At 49.3% G+C, this 12,109-nt stretch overlaps 1 protein-coding gene across 1 annotated transcript; it reads right to left on the reverse strand.

Moving 5' to 3' along the window:
* Window positions 1–77: 77 nt before the first annotated feature.
* IL12A (interleukin 12A) lies at window positions 78–5,473 on the reverse strand. The gene is made up of 5 exons (XM_063407937.1): window positions 4,653–5,473; window positions 3,207–3,314; window positions 3,052–3,093; window positions 2,716–2,940; window positions 78–1,662 (listed from the first exon to the last, which is right to left on the reverse strand). Exons 1-5 carry the CDS (start codon window positions 5,454–5,456, stop codon window positions 1,132–1,134), a joined length of 1,710 nt encoding a protein of 569 aa, XP_063264007.1. The 5' UTR covers window positions 5,457–5,473; the 3' UTR covers window positions 78–1,131.
* Window positions 5,474–12,109: the final 6,636 nt, after the last annotated feature.

A 12,109-nucleotide genomic window follows, 5' to 3' on the forward strand; every position in this document is an offset into this window, starting at 1 on the left:
GGATGGAAGTTGTTCCTCAGCCTCTGGAGGTGCCACCAGAGGCATTCAAGGAGTTTTTTGGGATGGAAATTCCCAAATATCCCATTGCAACCCCTGCCAGGGGCAGGGACACCTTCCCTATCCCAGGCTTTTCCAAGAGGGAAATTTGGATTTTAAACCACTCCAGTTACAGGCAGGGGCCTTCCCATGGCACCAATCCCCAAAGCTTTTCCAAGGATTCGTGTTGGATCCCAAGGGACAAAAACATCTCCGTGACTTTGAAGGCAGCTTTGATTTTATTAGGCAATAAATAGAATAAATAGAGAATATCATAAATAAATCAGAGAATAGGATGGAATATCATCATAAATGAGGGAATATCACCATAAATAAATCAGGGAATATAATCATAAATAGATCAAGGAATATCATCACAAATCAGGGAACAGAATGGAATCTCAAATCAAGGAATATCATCATACATCAGGAACAGAATGGAATATCATCCTAAATAAATCAGGGAATAGAATAGAATATCATATTAAATAAATCAGGGAATGGTTTATCATTATTATGAATAGGAATTCAATTCCTATGGGAATAATTAAAAATTAGGAATTTCTATTCTTAGGAATATCATCCTAAATAAATCAGGGAATGATTTATTATTATGAATAGGAATTAAATTCCTGTGGGAATAATTAAAAATTAGGAATTTATTATTCTTAGGAATGGCATCCTAAATAAATCAGGGAATGATTTATTACTATGAATAGGAATTAAATTCCTATGGGAATAATTAAAAATTAGGAATTTCTTATTCTTAGGAATAGCATCCTAAATAAATCATGGAATGGAATATCCTGAGGCAGAAGGGATCCCCAGGAAAAGGGATTATCATAAACAGCTCTCAATTCCTGGGAATTCAGCAGAATAAATACGGATAAAACAGAGTCAGGAATGTTTTGGTGCTCAGCTGCAGCTCAAATTCCACAGACCCGGAGCTGGGCAGCTCCCTAAAAACCATCAGTGGGAATTCCGAGCAGTGCTCGGGATCTGCCGGGGATCTGCCCGGGATCTCCCCGGGATCTCCTCAGGATCTCCTCGGGATCTGCCCGGGATCTGCCCAGGATCTGCCCGGGATCCCGGGGTTCAGAGGGAGCTGAGGAAGCGCAGCATCCTGCTGATGGTGACACTGCGGACACGCAAAGCCAGGAGGGCACTGCAGAGGTGCAGCTGCTCCGAGAACTGCGGCAGGTCCGGGGATCCCGGGGATCCCGATGATCCCGAGGATCCCAATCCCGCTGATCCCGAGGATCCCGATGATCCCGATGATCTCGATGATCCCGATGATCCCGATGATTGTGATCCCGGTGATCCCGATGATCCCAATGATCCCAATCCCACGGATCCTGGTGATCCCGCTGATCCCGCTGATCCCGCTGATCCCAATGATTGTGATCCCACTGATCCCGGTGATCCCGATGGCAGCGGCGCCTCCGGAGCCCTCCCAGTGCTGTTGCCCAGGGCCTGCGGAGCGTTAGGAAATGGCTCAGACCAAAAAATTCCTTGGATTTTCTCCCCCTTAGGGGTGAATGGCAACACTGGGAAGTAAGGATGGGTCAAGGGAAAAATTTGGGATATTTGATTTATCGTGAATAGACTGAGGGGAAAATTGGGATATTTGATTTATCATGAATAGACTGAGGGGAAAATTGGGATATTTATCATTAATAGATTGAGGGGAAAATTTGGGATATTTGATTTATCATTAATAGAGTAAAGAAAAAATTGGCAATATTTAATTTCTCATGAACAGAATGAGGAGAAAATTTGAGATATTTATCATGAATAGAGTGAGGGAAAATTTGGGGCTATTTAATTTATCATTAATAGACTGAGGAAAAAATTGGGATATTTAATTTACCATTAATAGAGTAAGGGAAAAATTGAAAATATTTAATTTGTCATTAATAGAATGAGGGAAGAATTTGGGATATTTCATTTATCATTAACAGAGCAAGGAAAAAATTGGAAATATTTAATTTGTCATTAATAGGGTATATTTTGAAGTATTTAATGGCATCAAGAATTGACAGAATGAAAATTGAAATATTTAATTTATCACGAATAGGGAAATTTTAGAAATATTTAATGATTGCATTAATAGAGTCAGGATAAAGTATTTAGTGCTTAATAAATGTATTTATGAATGCTGTCATTAATAAGGTAAATATTGAGATATTTTCTGTATCATGAATAGACTGGAGGCAAATTTTGAAATATTTAATTTATCAGGAATAGACTGAGGGCAAAATTTGAAATATTTAATTTAATTAATAAGGTAAATTTATGAATATTTAATGATAGCATTAAAAGAGGATAAAATTCGATGTATTTAATGACAGCATTCATAGGGAACATTTTGAAGTATTTATTTTACCCTGAATAGAGTGAGGGTAAAATGGGAAATACTGAATTGATCATTAATAGGGTAAATTTTGAAATATTTCATGATTGCATGAATAGACTGAGGGTAAAAGTGGAAATATTTAATTGATCATTAATAAGGTAATTTTTGGAATATTTCAATATTCCAATTGCATATTCCAATTGCATTAACAGACTGAGGATAAAATTTGAAATATTGAATCATGAATAAGGTAAAATTCCAAATATTTCCTGATTGCCTTGACAGACCGAGGCTAAAATTTGCTTTATCAACCTTTAACCCACCCGTGTCACATCCAGTGCCCCAGCTCTGTTCTGGTTCAGTGTCTGGGGGAGAAATTGAGATTTTCCCTCCCTATTTTCGGGATTTTGGGTTGGTTTGGGGCAGGAATCTCCAACCCTCACCTGCAGCAGCGCGTTCAGAGCCTCCAGCAGCGGCGGCTCCCCGAGGCTGCCCAGCTCTGCCCTGTAGGCTCGCAGGTCCTCAGAGATGCCCCGCAGGCATTTCCCCTGGAAAAAAGAATAAAAAAAGAATAAAAAAAGGGAATTGTCAGGAAATGGGGGAATCTGCTGCTCCTTTAAACACAAGGAGCAAAAGAATTTTGGGAAATCTCTGTTTACCTCATCAAAAGTTGATCTTTCCAGAGCTGGGCAATTTCCAGGCTGCAAATTAAACAAGAGATAAGATTTGTGATTTAATGTGGAATGTGGGTTATATATTCCATGAACCCATGAGGTGAAATTTCAATTTTATCTGTAATTTCTCTCTGATTTACCCCTGAATCCTCCACTGTGCAGGCTCTGATGGTGTTGGTTTGGTTCTTGGTGATGTCCTCCATATCCACCTCCTCAAAGGTGCAATTAAATCCCAGGGTGCCGCGTTCCTGTGGGGGAAAGGGAATTAAAAAGGGAATTAAAAAGGGTCCTTGACAGCTTCAGGATGCAGTTGATGTTTTTATACATCTGTAAATTCACACAATAATTTCATGTATCTCCCCTGCCTGTGCTTAGGGGAATCCCAGGGCTGAGGCTCTGTGAGGACTGTGGTTAAATGTGAAATGCAGGAAATGGATTGGGAATTATCCCGGGTTTTGCACGGATTTGTTTTAGATTTTATTGGGAATTGCTCTGCCTCAGTGGCTTGAAATGATTGTCAGACATGGAATTGGTGGAGAGCTTTGTGGCAGGAGAGTTTCAAATGGAAATGATCTCTTGGAAAAAGAAAAGTGGCAAATGCAGGGTGGGGAGCAGCAGCTGCCCGTGCTGGGGCTGTGGGGCTCTGTGTGGTGAAGGGTGCGAAAATAGCAGGGAAAAAAGGGAAAAAAGGGAAAAGAGACCCGAGCAAAAAGGGAAAAGAGCCCCGAGGAAAAAGGGAAAAGAGCCCCGAGCAAAAAGGGAAAAGAGCCCCGAGCAAAAAGGGGAAAAGAGCCCTGAGCAAAAAGGGGAAAAGAGCCCTGAGCAAAAAGGGGAAAAGAGCCCTGAGCAAAAAGGGAAAAGAGCCCCGAGCAAAAAGGGGAAAAGAGCCCTGAGCAAAAAGGGGAAAAGAGCCCTGAGCAAAGCCCTGTCATGAGGGGCTGATCGGGAGAGCAGGGATGGAGGTGTGAAGGGAGAATCCAGGGAGTGCCCACCCTCCTGGGACCCTCTGCACCTCCTGGGGTCCACCCGGGGCCACCACGACACCCTGGGGCCACCACTGACACCCTGGGGACATCTCTGACACCCTGGGGACATCTCTGATATCCTGGGGACACCACTGACACCCTGGGGACATCTCTGACACCCTGGGGACACCACTGACACCCTGGGGACATTTCTGACACCCTGGGGACATCTCTGATATCCTGGGGACACCACTGACACCCTGGGGACATCTCTGACACCCTGGGGACACCACCGACACCCTGGGGACATCTCTGATATCCTGGGGACATCCCTGACACCCTGAGGACCAGAACTGCTCCAGCAGTTCCTGGTTTGGTGTCACCCCTGCCCCATCCCTGCCTTCCTGGGGACCGCAGTGACCCCATCCCTGCCTGGCTTGGTGCCATCCCCACCGTCCCGGGTGTCACCCCTGCCTCGTCGCCGTCCTGTGGGTCCCTCTCTGAGTATCACCCGTGCCCCATCCCTGCCTGCTTTGGTACCACCCCTGTCCCATGCCCACCCTCCTGGGAGCCACCCCTGCCCCATCCCCGCTCCCCCGGCCCGGCCCGTTCCCCGCACACCTTCAGCCGCTGCAGGGAGTCTTTGGCGACCTCCAGCAGGTGCCGGGAGCTGTTGAGGCAGTGGGCGAGGGGGGCCGGGGTGGGCAGTGCCCGGGCCGGGGTGGGCAGTGCCCGGGCCGGGGTGGGCAGTGCCCGGGCCGGGGTGGGCAGTGCCCGGGCCGGGGGCAGCAGCAGCAGCAGCGCCAGGCACAGCAGTGCCCGCACGGCCCCGCCAGGCGGCGCTGCCCGCCCGCTCCCGCTGTTCCCGCTGTCATTCCTGGTGCCGGTGCCGGTCCCGTTCCCGGTGCGGTTCCCGCTGCCGTTCCCGGTGTTATCCCTGGTGCCGCTCCTGGAGTCGCTCCCGGTGCTGTTCCCGGTGCTGCCGGCGCCGTTCCCGCTGCTGCCGCCCCGCTCCATCTCGCTGCCGTCGGTCCAAGCGGGGACAGCTCTTATAGAGCCGCGGGCCGAGCGGGATTTCCCCCCGGGCTCTTCCGCGCTCATCCCGAGAGCGGCGGGCCCGGGAATCCCGCCCGGGGCTGGGGGTGCTCGGCGGGGCCGGGGTGCCGCGGGCTGGGCACGGCCGGGGCTCCTTCCCTTCCTCGGGTCTGCACGAAGAGCTCCCAGAAAAACGGGAGCGGCTCTGGGCAGGGCTGGCTCGTGGATAAACTTCCGAGGAATCGCAAAGTGGAATAGTTTGGGCTGGAAGGGACCCCAAAGATCCTCTCGTTCCACTGGCAGGGACACCTTCCTCTGTCCCGGGCTGGCCTCGGACACTCCCAGGGAGCCAGGGGCAGGCGCAGCTCCTCTGGGCGCTTCCACCCGCATCCCAGGAATTCCATCCCAACATCCCCTAAAGCTGCTCCCCTCGGTCCGGAGCCGCTCCCTGCCTGCTCTGCCCCTCCATCCCCTGTGAATGGGCTCCCTCCAGCCCGCCCCTTTCTATTCTTTATCTGCTTTCTTCTCAAGGGAAAAGTGACGGGACAAGAGGGAACAGCCCCAGGTTTCACCAGAGGAGGTTCACGCTGGATATTATGGAAAATTGCTCCATGGAAGGGGTTGGAAGGGAGTCCCCATCCCTGGAGGGATTTAAAGCCCTGTGGAGGTGGCACTTGGGGACAGGGCTCAGGGGTGGCCTCGGCAGTGCTGGGGATGCTTGGACTGAAAAATCCTTGAGACATTTTCCAGCCCAAACCATTCCACCATTCTCTGATTCTGTAATGACAAAATCTCACTAATGAATATTTGGGAAAACCTGCCCGAATGTTTGATTCTGCTGAAATATTCAGAATAATCAACAAATATTTCAATATTGGCTCCTATTTTTCGTGGCCACTCTCAGCTGCACCAAAGGCTGCAGAAAAGTTTTCTGTGCATTGGGGCTGCTGTGAAGTCACTGGGATTTTTGCTGTCGAATTGGAAAGGAGCAGGATGAATCAATAGTTTTATATTGCATTTTCAGATTCTCTTTATTTTCACTGTTTCCTATAAGAAGCCTGTGGCGTGTCCTGAGACGACTTTTGGCTCCAATAGCAGCAGTGCATCATTTTCCAATCTCTCTCTGTGTTTTCCACTTCTGCCCCGTCACTTCACCGTGGGCTGTGGTTTCAGCTCGAGTAGGAGCCAAAAGTGAAAGAGAGTTTTGGGATGTGCTGCAGGCTGTTCCTGAAAGGCACCACTTTGGCTTTCCAGGTTTCCCAGTGCCTGCTCCCAGCAGGACTTTCTGAGCTTTCCCAGCAGGATCAGCACTGGGGTGGGATTTGGGTTGAATTTTCTGCTAAATTGGAATATCCTGATTTTATCCTGTAGATCTCTCCTCTAATCCTTGCTGTGGCTGCCCCTGGATCCCTGGCAGTGTCCCAGGCCAGGCTGGATGGGTTTGGAGCAGCCTGGGACAGTGGGAGGTGTCCCTGCCATGGCAGGGGTGGGATGAAATGGGATTTAAGGTCCCTTCCAACCCAAACCATTCCAGGATTCTGGGACCTCAATTCTGGTGAGTGGAATTCTCCTCCTTCATCCTCTGCTTGACCAGGCTTAGCCTGAACGAAAAAATCTTAGTAATTAATATTTATGTTAATCATATTAGAGCAAAAGAATGTATTTTATACATCTTAATATGTTTAAACAAGATAATTGCTCCTTGAGCAGCTTGGGGCAAGTGCAGTCCCAGAGGAAGGGGAAGCATTGTTGAAATGGAGCGGGAATAATTAAAGACCCGTGGGCTGTGATGTTCCTTTGTGTTTATTCCATGGAATCATAAAATCATGGGATTTTTTAGGTTGAAAGGGATATTAAAGCTCATCCACTTCCACCTTCCACTGTCCCAGGCTGCTCCAAGCCCTGCCCAGCCTGGCCTTGGGCACTGCCAGGGATGCAGGGGCAGCCACAGCTGCTCTGGGCACCCTGTGCCAGGGCCGCCCCTATATGTTAAATATATTAAATATACTAAATATATTTAATATATTAAATAAAATACATGTAATAAATGTAATAAATAAAATATAGCTAATATAGGTAATACAGGTAATAAATATTACCTATATTACACATATAATACATATAACTGTTAGGTTATAAAAGTGTTAGCAGGTGTGTGATTTTCCACAAGGAAATGTAATTCCACTGCAGGTATTTCCACCAGAAATTACTTTTGTTGGGATTATCCTGCAGAGAGAAGCAAGGATCATTCTGGGTCTGTATAAAATCAGCTTTGATCTGATGCAGTCAGAATTCGGGGAATCCCTGCTCCTGGCTCTGTGCTCACCCAAATCAATACCCAAAAATCCTGCTTGAGAAAGAAAGGGAGAACACAAATCAGAAAGAAACCCGACGGGAAAAGCCCCAAAGCCCGAGGCCTGAGCTCAGTTTGGTTTTGAGGCCTGGAGGGTTGAGTGATGAGAAATGGGATCAGCTGAAGCCTCTCTCCTGGAAAAGCGGGAGGTTCCTGGAAATGTCCTGGGTTTTGTTTCTGTCTCGGCTTCCCTCCCCTTGAATAAACAGAAATTGAATTTGGGCTTCATTTTGGAAGAGCATCCTGGTTTCCAGGTAAGGATTGTGGACATCACCCTGTGCTTTGAGGTTTGGGGATGTTTCCTATCAGCTGTGGGAAGCTGTTTCTCCTGGAATTTAAAATTAATGGATTTTCCTCACTAGCAGGCCCAAACCCTTTCATGGAGTCACCTGTGACATCCTCAGTGGGAAGGGTTTGGTCCTTTGTGGGGCAGCCCAGTGCCTGGCATTGGAATTAGGAATGATTTCATATCTCTAATTAAGCAATACTTACAGAGAAATATAAATTAAAGCTGCAGGATGATTAAATCCCACCCAGGCTGATGGTCAGCTGTAGACAGAGATCAGTGCTCCATTAAAAAAAATGGGAAAATATTGCATGGAATGGGATTTCTGGGTGTAATAAATAAAAGCAATTTGATCCTATTTGCCACTTGCAGAACTTGTGGAATATTGAGTCTTTTTTTTTTTTTTTTCTGGGTCATTTTTGGGGGAAGATCCAAGGTCAGATTTATCACCAGAAGAGCCTCACTGACAGAAGTTGTTTCTGATTTGGGTTGGGAACTGATGGCTCCATAAAACAGAGGATAAAAAAGGATCAGGAGAAACTTTCCTGGTGTTTTTGTGGCTGTTGGTTCTGATTCCTCATGGAATTCCCTGCAATTCCTAATCCCAAACCTCTGCTCTTGCTGGTATTTCATCAGGGGGTGATTAAATGGTGTTTCTAAAGCTTCCTTGGGGTGCTGGAACCTCTCAAATCCCGTCTCAGTCCCCTGCATCTCTTGGCTCTTTTATTTTCCAGTTGCCACCAGCATTCCTGAGGTTTTCCCCAGGATCCCCGCGGGTTCCTGGCTCTTGGATTCCAGGGAGCAGCTCTGGGACCACCCAGCCGTGGGATTCCCACATTCAGAGTTGTTATTTGCCGGCCCCAAAGCTCCAATCCCCTTTCCAGGGTGAGGGATTCATCCTGGGAGAGGGATGAAGCCACTGGGAGCCACTGGATCAGGCTTGGGATTCCCTAAAAAGCTCATGGGGTGCATTTGGGGCAGGGAATTTCTCCCACTGAGTTGGGAGGAGCAGATATCAGGGAGAAATCCTTCCCTGGGAGGGAGGGGAGGCCCCAGCCCAGAGAAATTGTGGATTCTCAGAGAAATTTCGGATTCCCCATCCCTGGAAGTGTCCAAGGCCAGGCTGGATGGGGCTTGGAGCACACTGGGATAGTGGAAGGTGGAAGTGGAGGATCTTTCAGGTCTCTTCCAAGCCAAACAACCCAAAGCATCCCATGATTTTATGGTTCTATGGAACAAACACCAAGGAACATCACAATTCAGCCCACAGATTTGGGATTATTCCCATTCCCTGCCCACAGAACTGGGATTTAATGCCCCTTCCCAACCCAACCCATTCCAGGATTTTCTGTCTCCGTGTGGGTCTGTCAGCCCTGTGGGGTTTGTTTTAAATTTCCACAGAATTACGAGGAATAAAACCCTCCAGGAGGCACCAGCAGGGGCTGGATGGAGCTGCAGGGAGAGGTGCATCCCCTGGAATTTTGGGAATCCCGTGAGCTCATCCTCCCTGCCCCCAGGCCCGAAAGCACCCTGCAGTGAGTAAGGAGGTGATGCCAGCTGTGCCCGTGGTTTCGTGGCACTTTCAGGGAGCTCTTTCTCTCTCACTTTCAGTTTTCACCCCTGACAGAATTTCTCAGCTCTGGGTGCTTTTTCTGCTCCTCGTCTGTCCCTGGCTGTGGGTGCAGTGCTGGGCAGGAGGAGGAAAGCAGGGATGGGGCAAAGCAGGAATTCTGCCCTTGCTGGGTTTGGATTTGCCCTCTCCCCTCACACTTGGCACCTGGAGAAAAGAAAGGAATCTGATATTGGATAAGCAGGAGCTGATCAGAGATATTTTTTAGCATTTCTTTGATATAACATAATTTTCCAAGTGCCATTAACAATGGAATTCTCCGTCCTATCCCGAGGAGGCTGTGCCAGGCCAGCAGCTGAGGAAGCTGAGGAGATGCAGAGCTCAGAGCCTGCGGTGCTTGGGGACACCTGGGGTGACAGAATTCCCTGGGCTCCAGTCCCAAGGACATGGAGTTGGCAGGAGGGATTTGCAGGAATGCTGTGCCCAGGATTTCCTGCAGGTCGGGCACTCTCCTGGCAGGAATTTACCCTGCAGGGCCAAAACTAAAAACATTATAAACTACTTAATGGCTTTGCTGTGCCTCGGTGAGGAAAAAAAGGTAAATAGTGCAGTACCAGTGAAGTGAGGAGCTGACCAAAAGTAGATGAGAGCTCCCAGAGTTTTGTGGGAAAGGTGGGAAAGGTGGGAAGATAGGAAAGGGACCGGTCCTTCCCATGAAAACCATGAGTGGGAAAGCTGCAGGAAAGCCAGAGAGGGACATTTGACCAGGGGGAATGGACTTCCACTGCCTGGGGGCAGGGATAGGTGGGAATTTGGGAAGCAATCCTTCCCCGTGGGGGTGGGATGGAATTCCCAGAGCAGCTGTGGCTGCCTCTGCATCCCTGGCAGTGCCCAAGGCCAGGCTGGAGCAGCCTGGCACAGTGGGAGGTGTCCCTGCCGTGGAAATGAGGGGAGATTTCCCTTCCAACCCAAACCATTCCATGATTTTGGGAGGATTCCTGGAGGCTGGGCTGGGAGCACAGGGAGGTCAGGTTTGGGTGATGTGGCTCCCACAGAGGGCACAGGCACATCTCATTTTTTCCCACATCCCAGGGTGTGGGTGGCATCCAGGGCTTCCTCTGCCTCCAGAGGCAGCTGATGCCTGTGGAGGAGCTGGCTGATCCCACCAAGAGACCGGGAAAAGCAGATTTTAGCCGGTCTGATCCCAAATTCCCTGCTGGAAAATTCCCTGCTGCTGTGGGCACGCAGGACGTGAGCAGCAGGGGAGGAGGAGGGCCCTGCACATGAGGCTTTCCTTTGGTTTATGGTAAGAGGGAAGAGAAACTCAGTGGGTGTGGGATGTGCGGGGAAGGGACGGACGTCAGCTCCAGCCCACGGAGCCTTCCCCAGCCTCAAGGGTGGCTTTGCCTTGGAGAGGGAAAGTCTGGGAGCTGCTCACCTTCCCTGTGGAGCAGCAGGGATGTCCTGGAGCGGGCTGGGGACAAGGAGGGACACGGAGGGACACGGAGGGAGCATCCCCCCACCCCAAAGGGTCTCATCTGAGCCTGCACCTGCCTTTGTTATCACAAGTTCATCAGTGCTTCCCATTTGGAGGGTGAAAAAGAAGAGTAAAAGGCTGTGGGTGTGGTTTTCATGGAATAATTATGGAATGGTTTGGGTTTGGGAGGGACATTGAAAATCATCTCATCCCACCCCTGCTATGGCAGGGACACCTCCCGCTGTCCCAGCCTGGCCTGGGGCAGTGCCAGGGATGGAGCAGCCACAATTTCCCTTCGTTTCCAAGCTCCCACTCCACGGCGGTGCCTCTGTGCCCGGGGAGATGCTGCTCAGCACACCCAGGAGCTGCTGGAGAGGGAGAGCCAAAAAAAGGGCAGGAAAGCCCAAAAAGGGGAACCCAAACCGCAGGGCTTCCCTGCTAGGAAGCAGCTGGCTCATAAAGCTCACCCAGCTCCCGGGGGGGTGGAATCCACCCCAGCACGGCCTCGGCTCGGGCACGAGGATGATTCGGGGGTTATTTCTTATTCAGCGCAGCATTCCAGGCTCTTCAAGCACAGGTTTAGGATGAGACTTCAAAAATAATAAGGAATGTTGTAAAACAATTCCCAGCCTGTATCCTGTGGGAGATGGTTTGGGGTTTTTTGGGAATCCAAAACCCACCCAGGAGGATGCGGGAGGCTCCAAGTGGGATCAAGAGCCGGGAATAAAACACAAACTCGAAATGTCGCTCAGAAACCACAGCAAATCCTCGTCTTTTAGAAATGTCCTTTAATCCATCAATTCCAGCATTGCCATCATCCACAGCACCCCTCGGGACACAGAGCCAAGGACACCCAGAACAGGAGTTTTTCCTGGAAAAACCCAATTCCCCCAGGACAGGAGGGGGAAAACCAGCAGTGGGTGAGTGGAATGACAAATTCTCTCCAGCAAGTCAAAGGCACTTAGCAAGGGAATGGAATTCCAGCCTTTCCAGGCTGCCTCATCCCGGTGCTCCAGATGCCAGGGGGAGCTGTGGGATGCCCCAGGAGCACCTATGGCTTTCTTGCTTCTTTTTTTCCTAATTTTTTTCCTTAAAGCTGAGAGCAAACTTTGTGGATTTGGGGCTTTTCTTGCTTTAAACACAGCAGGAGGCAGCTCCTCCCCGAGACCCAGAGCTGCTCCCGATGCAGGCAGAGAGGTTTTGGGCTCAGACACTGCAAATTTGTGGGGTTTAGAGGGAAAATTTCACCTTTAGAGGGAAAAATGAAGCCCAGCAGCTCTCCCCATGCACAGGCAGCCACCCAAGAGCTGCAGGGAAAGCAACACCTCAATATTTTTCTAGATTTTCTGCATAGATT

This window comes from Prinia subflava, chromosome 11 (assembly GCF_021018805.1).
Source record: "Prinia subflava isolate CZ2003 ecotype Zambia chromosome 11, Cam_Psub_1.2, whole genome shotgun sequence".
In the NCBI taxonomy this organism is placed as follows: domain Eukaryota; kingdom Metazoa; phylum Chordata; class Aves; order Passeriformes; family Cisticolidae; genus Prinia; species Prinia subflava.

What these genes read in the sequence shown, in the direction of transcription:
- IL12A (XM_063407937.1), bottom strand. Translation starts at nt 5,456, where the DNA reads ATGCGGGTGGAAGCGCCCAGAGGAGCTGCGCCTGCCCCTGGCTCCCTG. An exon ending in ACTCCCTGCAGCGGCTGAAG is followed by an intron (nt 3,315 to 4,652) that starts GTGTGCGGGGAA and finishes TTTCCCCCACAG; the next exon opens with GAACGCGGCACCCTGGGATT. An exon ending in AAAGATCAACTTTTGATGAG is followed by an intron (nt 2,941 to 3,051) that starts GTAAACAGAGAT and finishes TCTTTTTTCCAG; the next exon opens with GGGAAATGCCTGCGGGGCAT.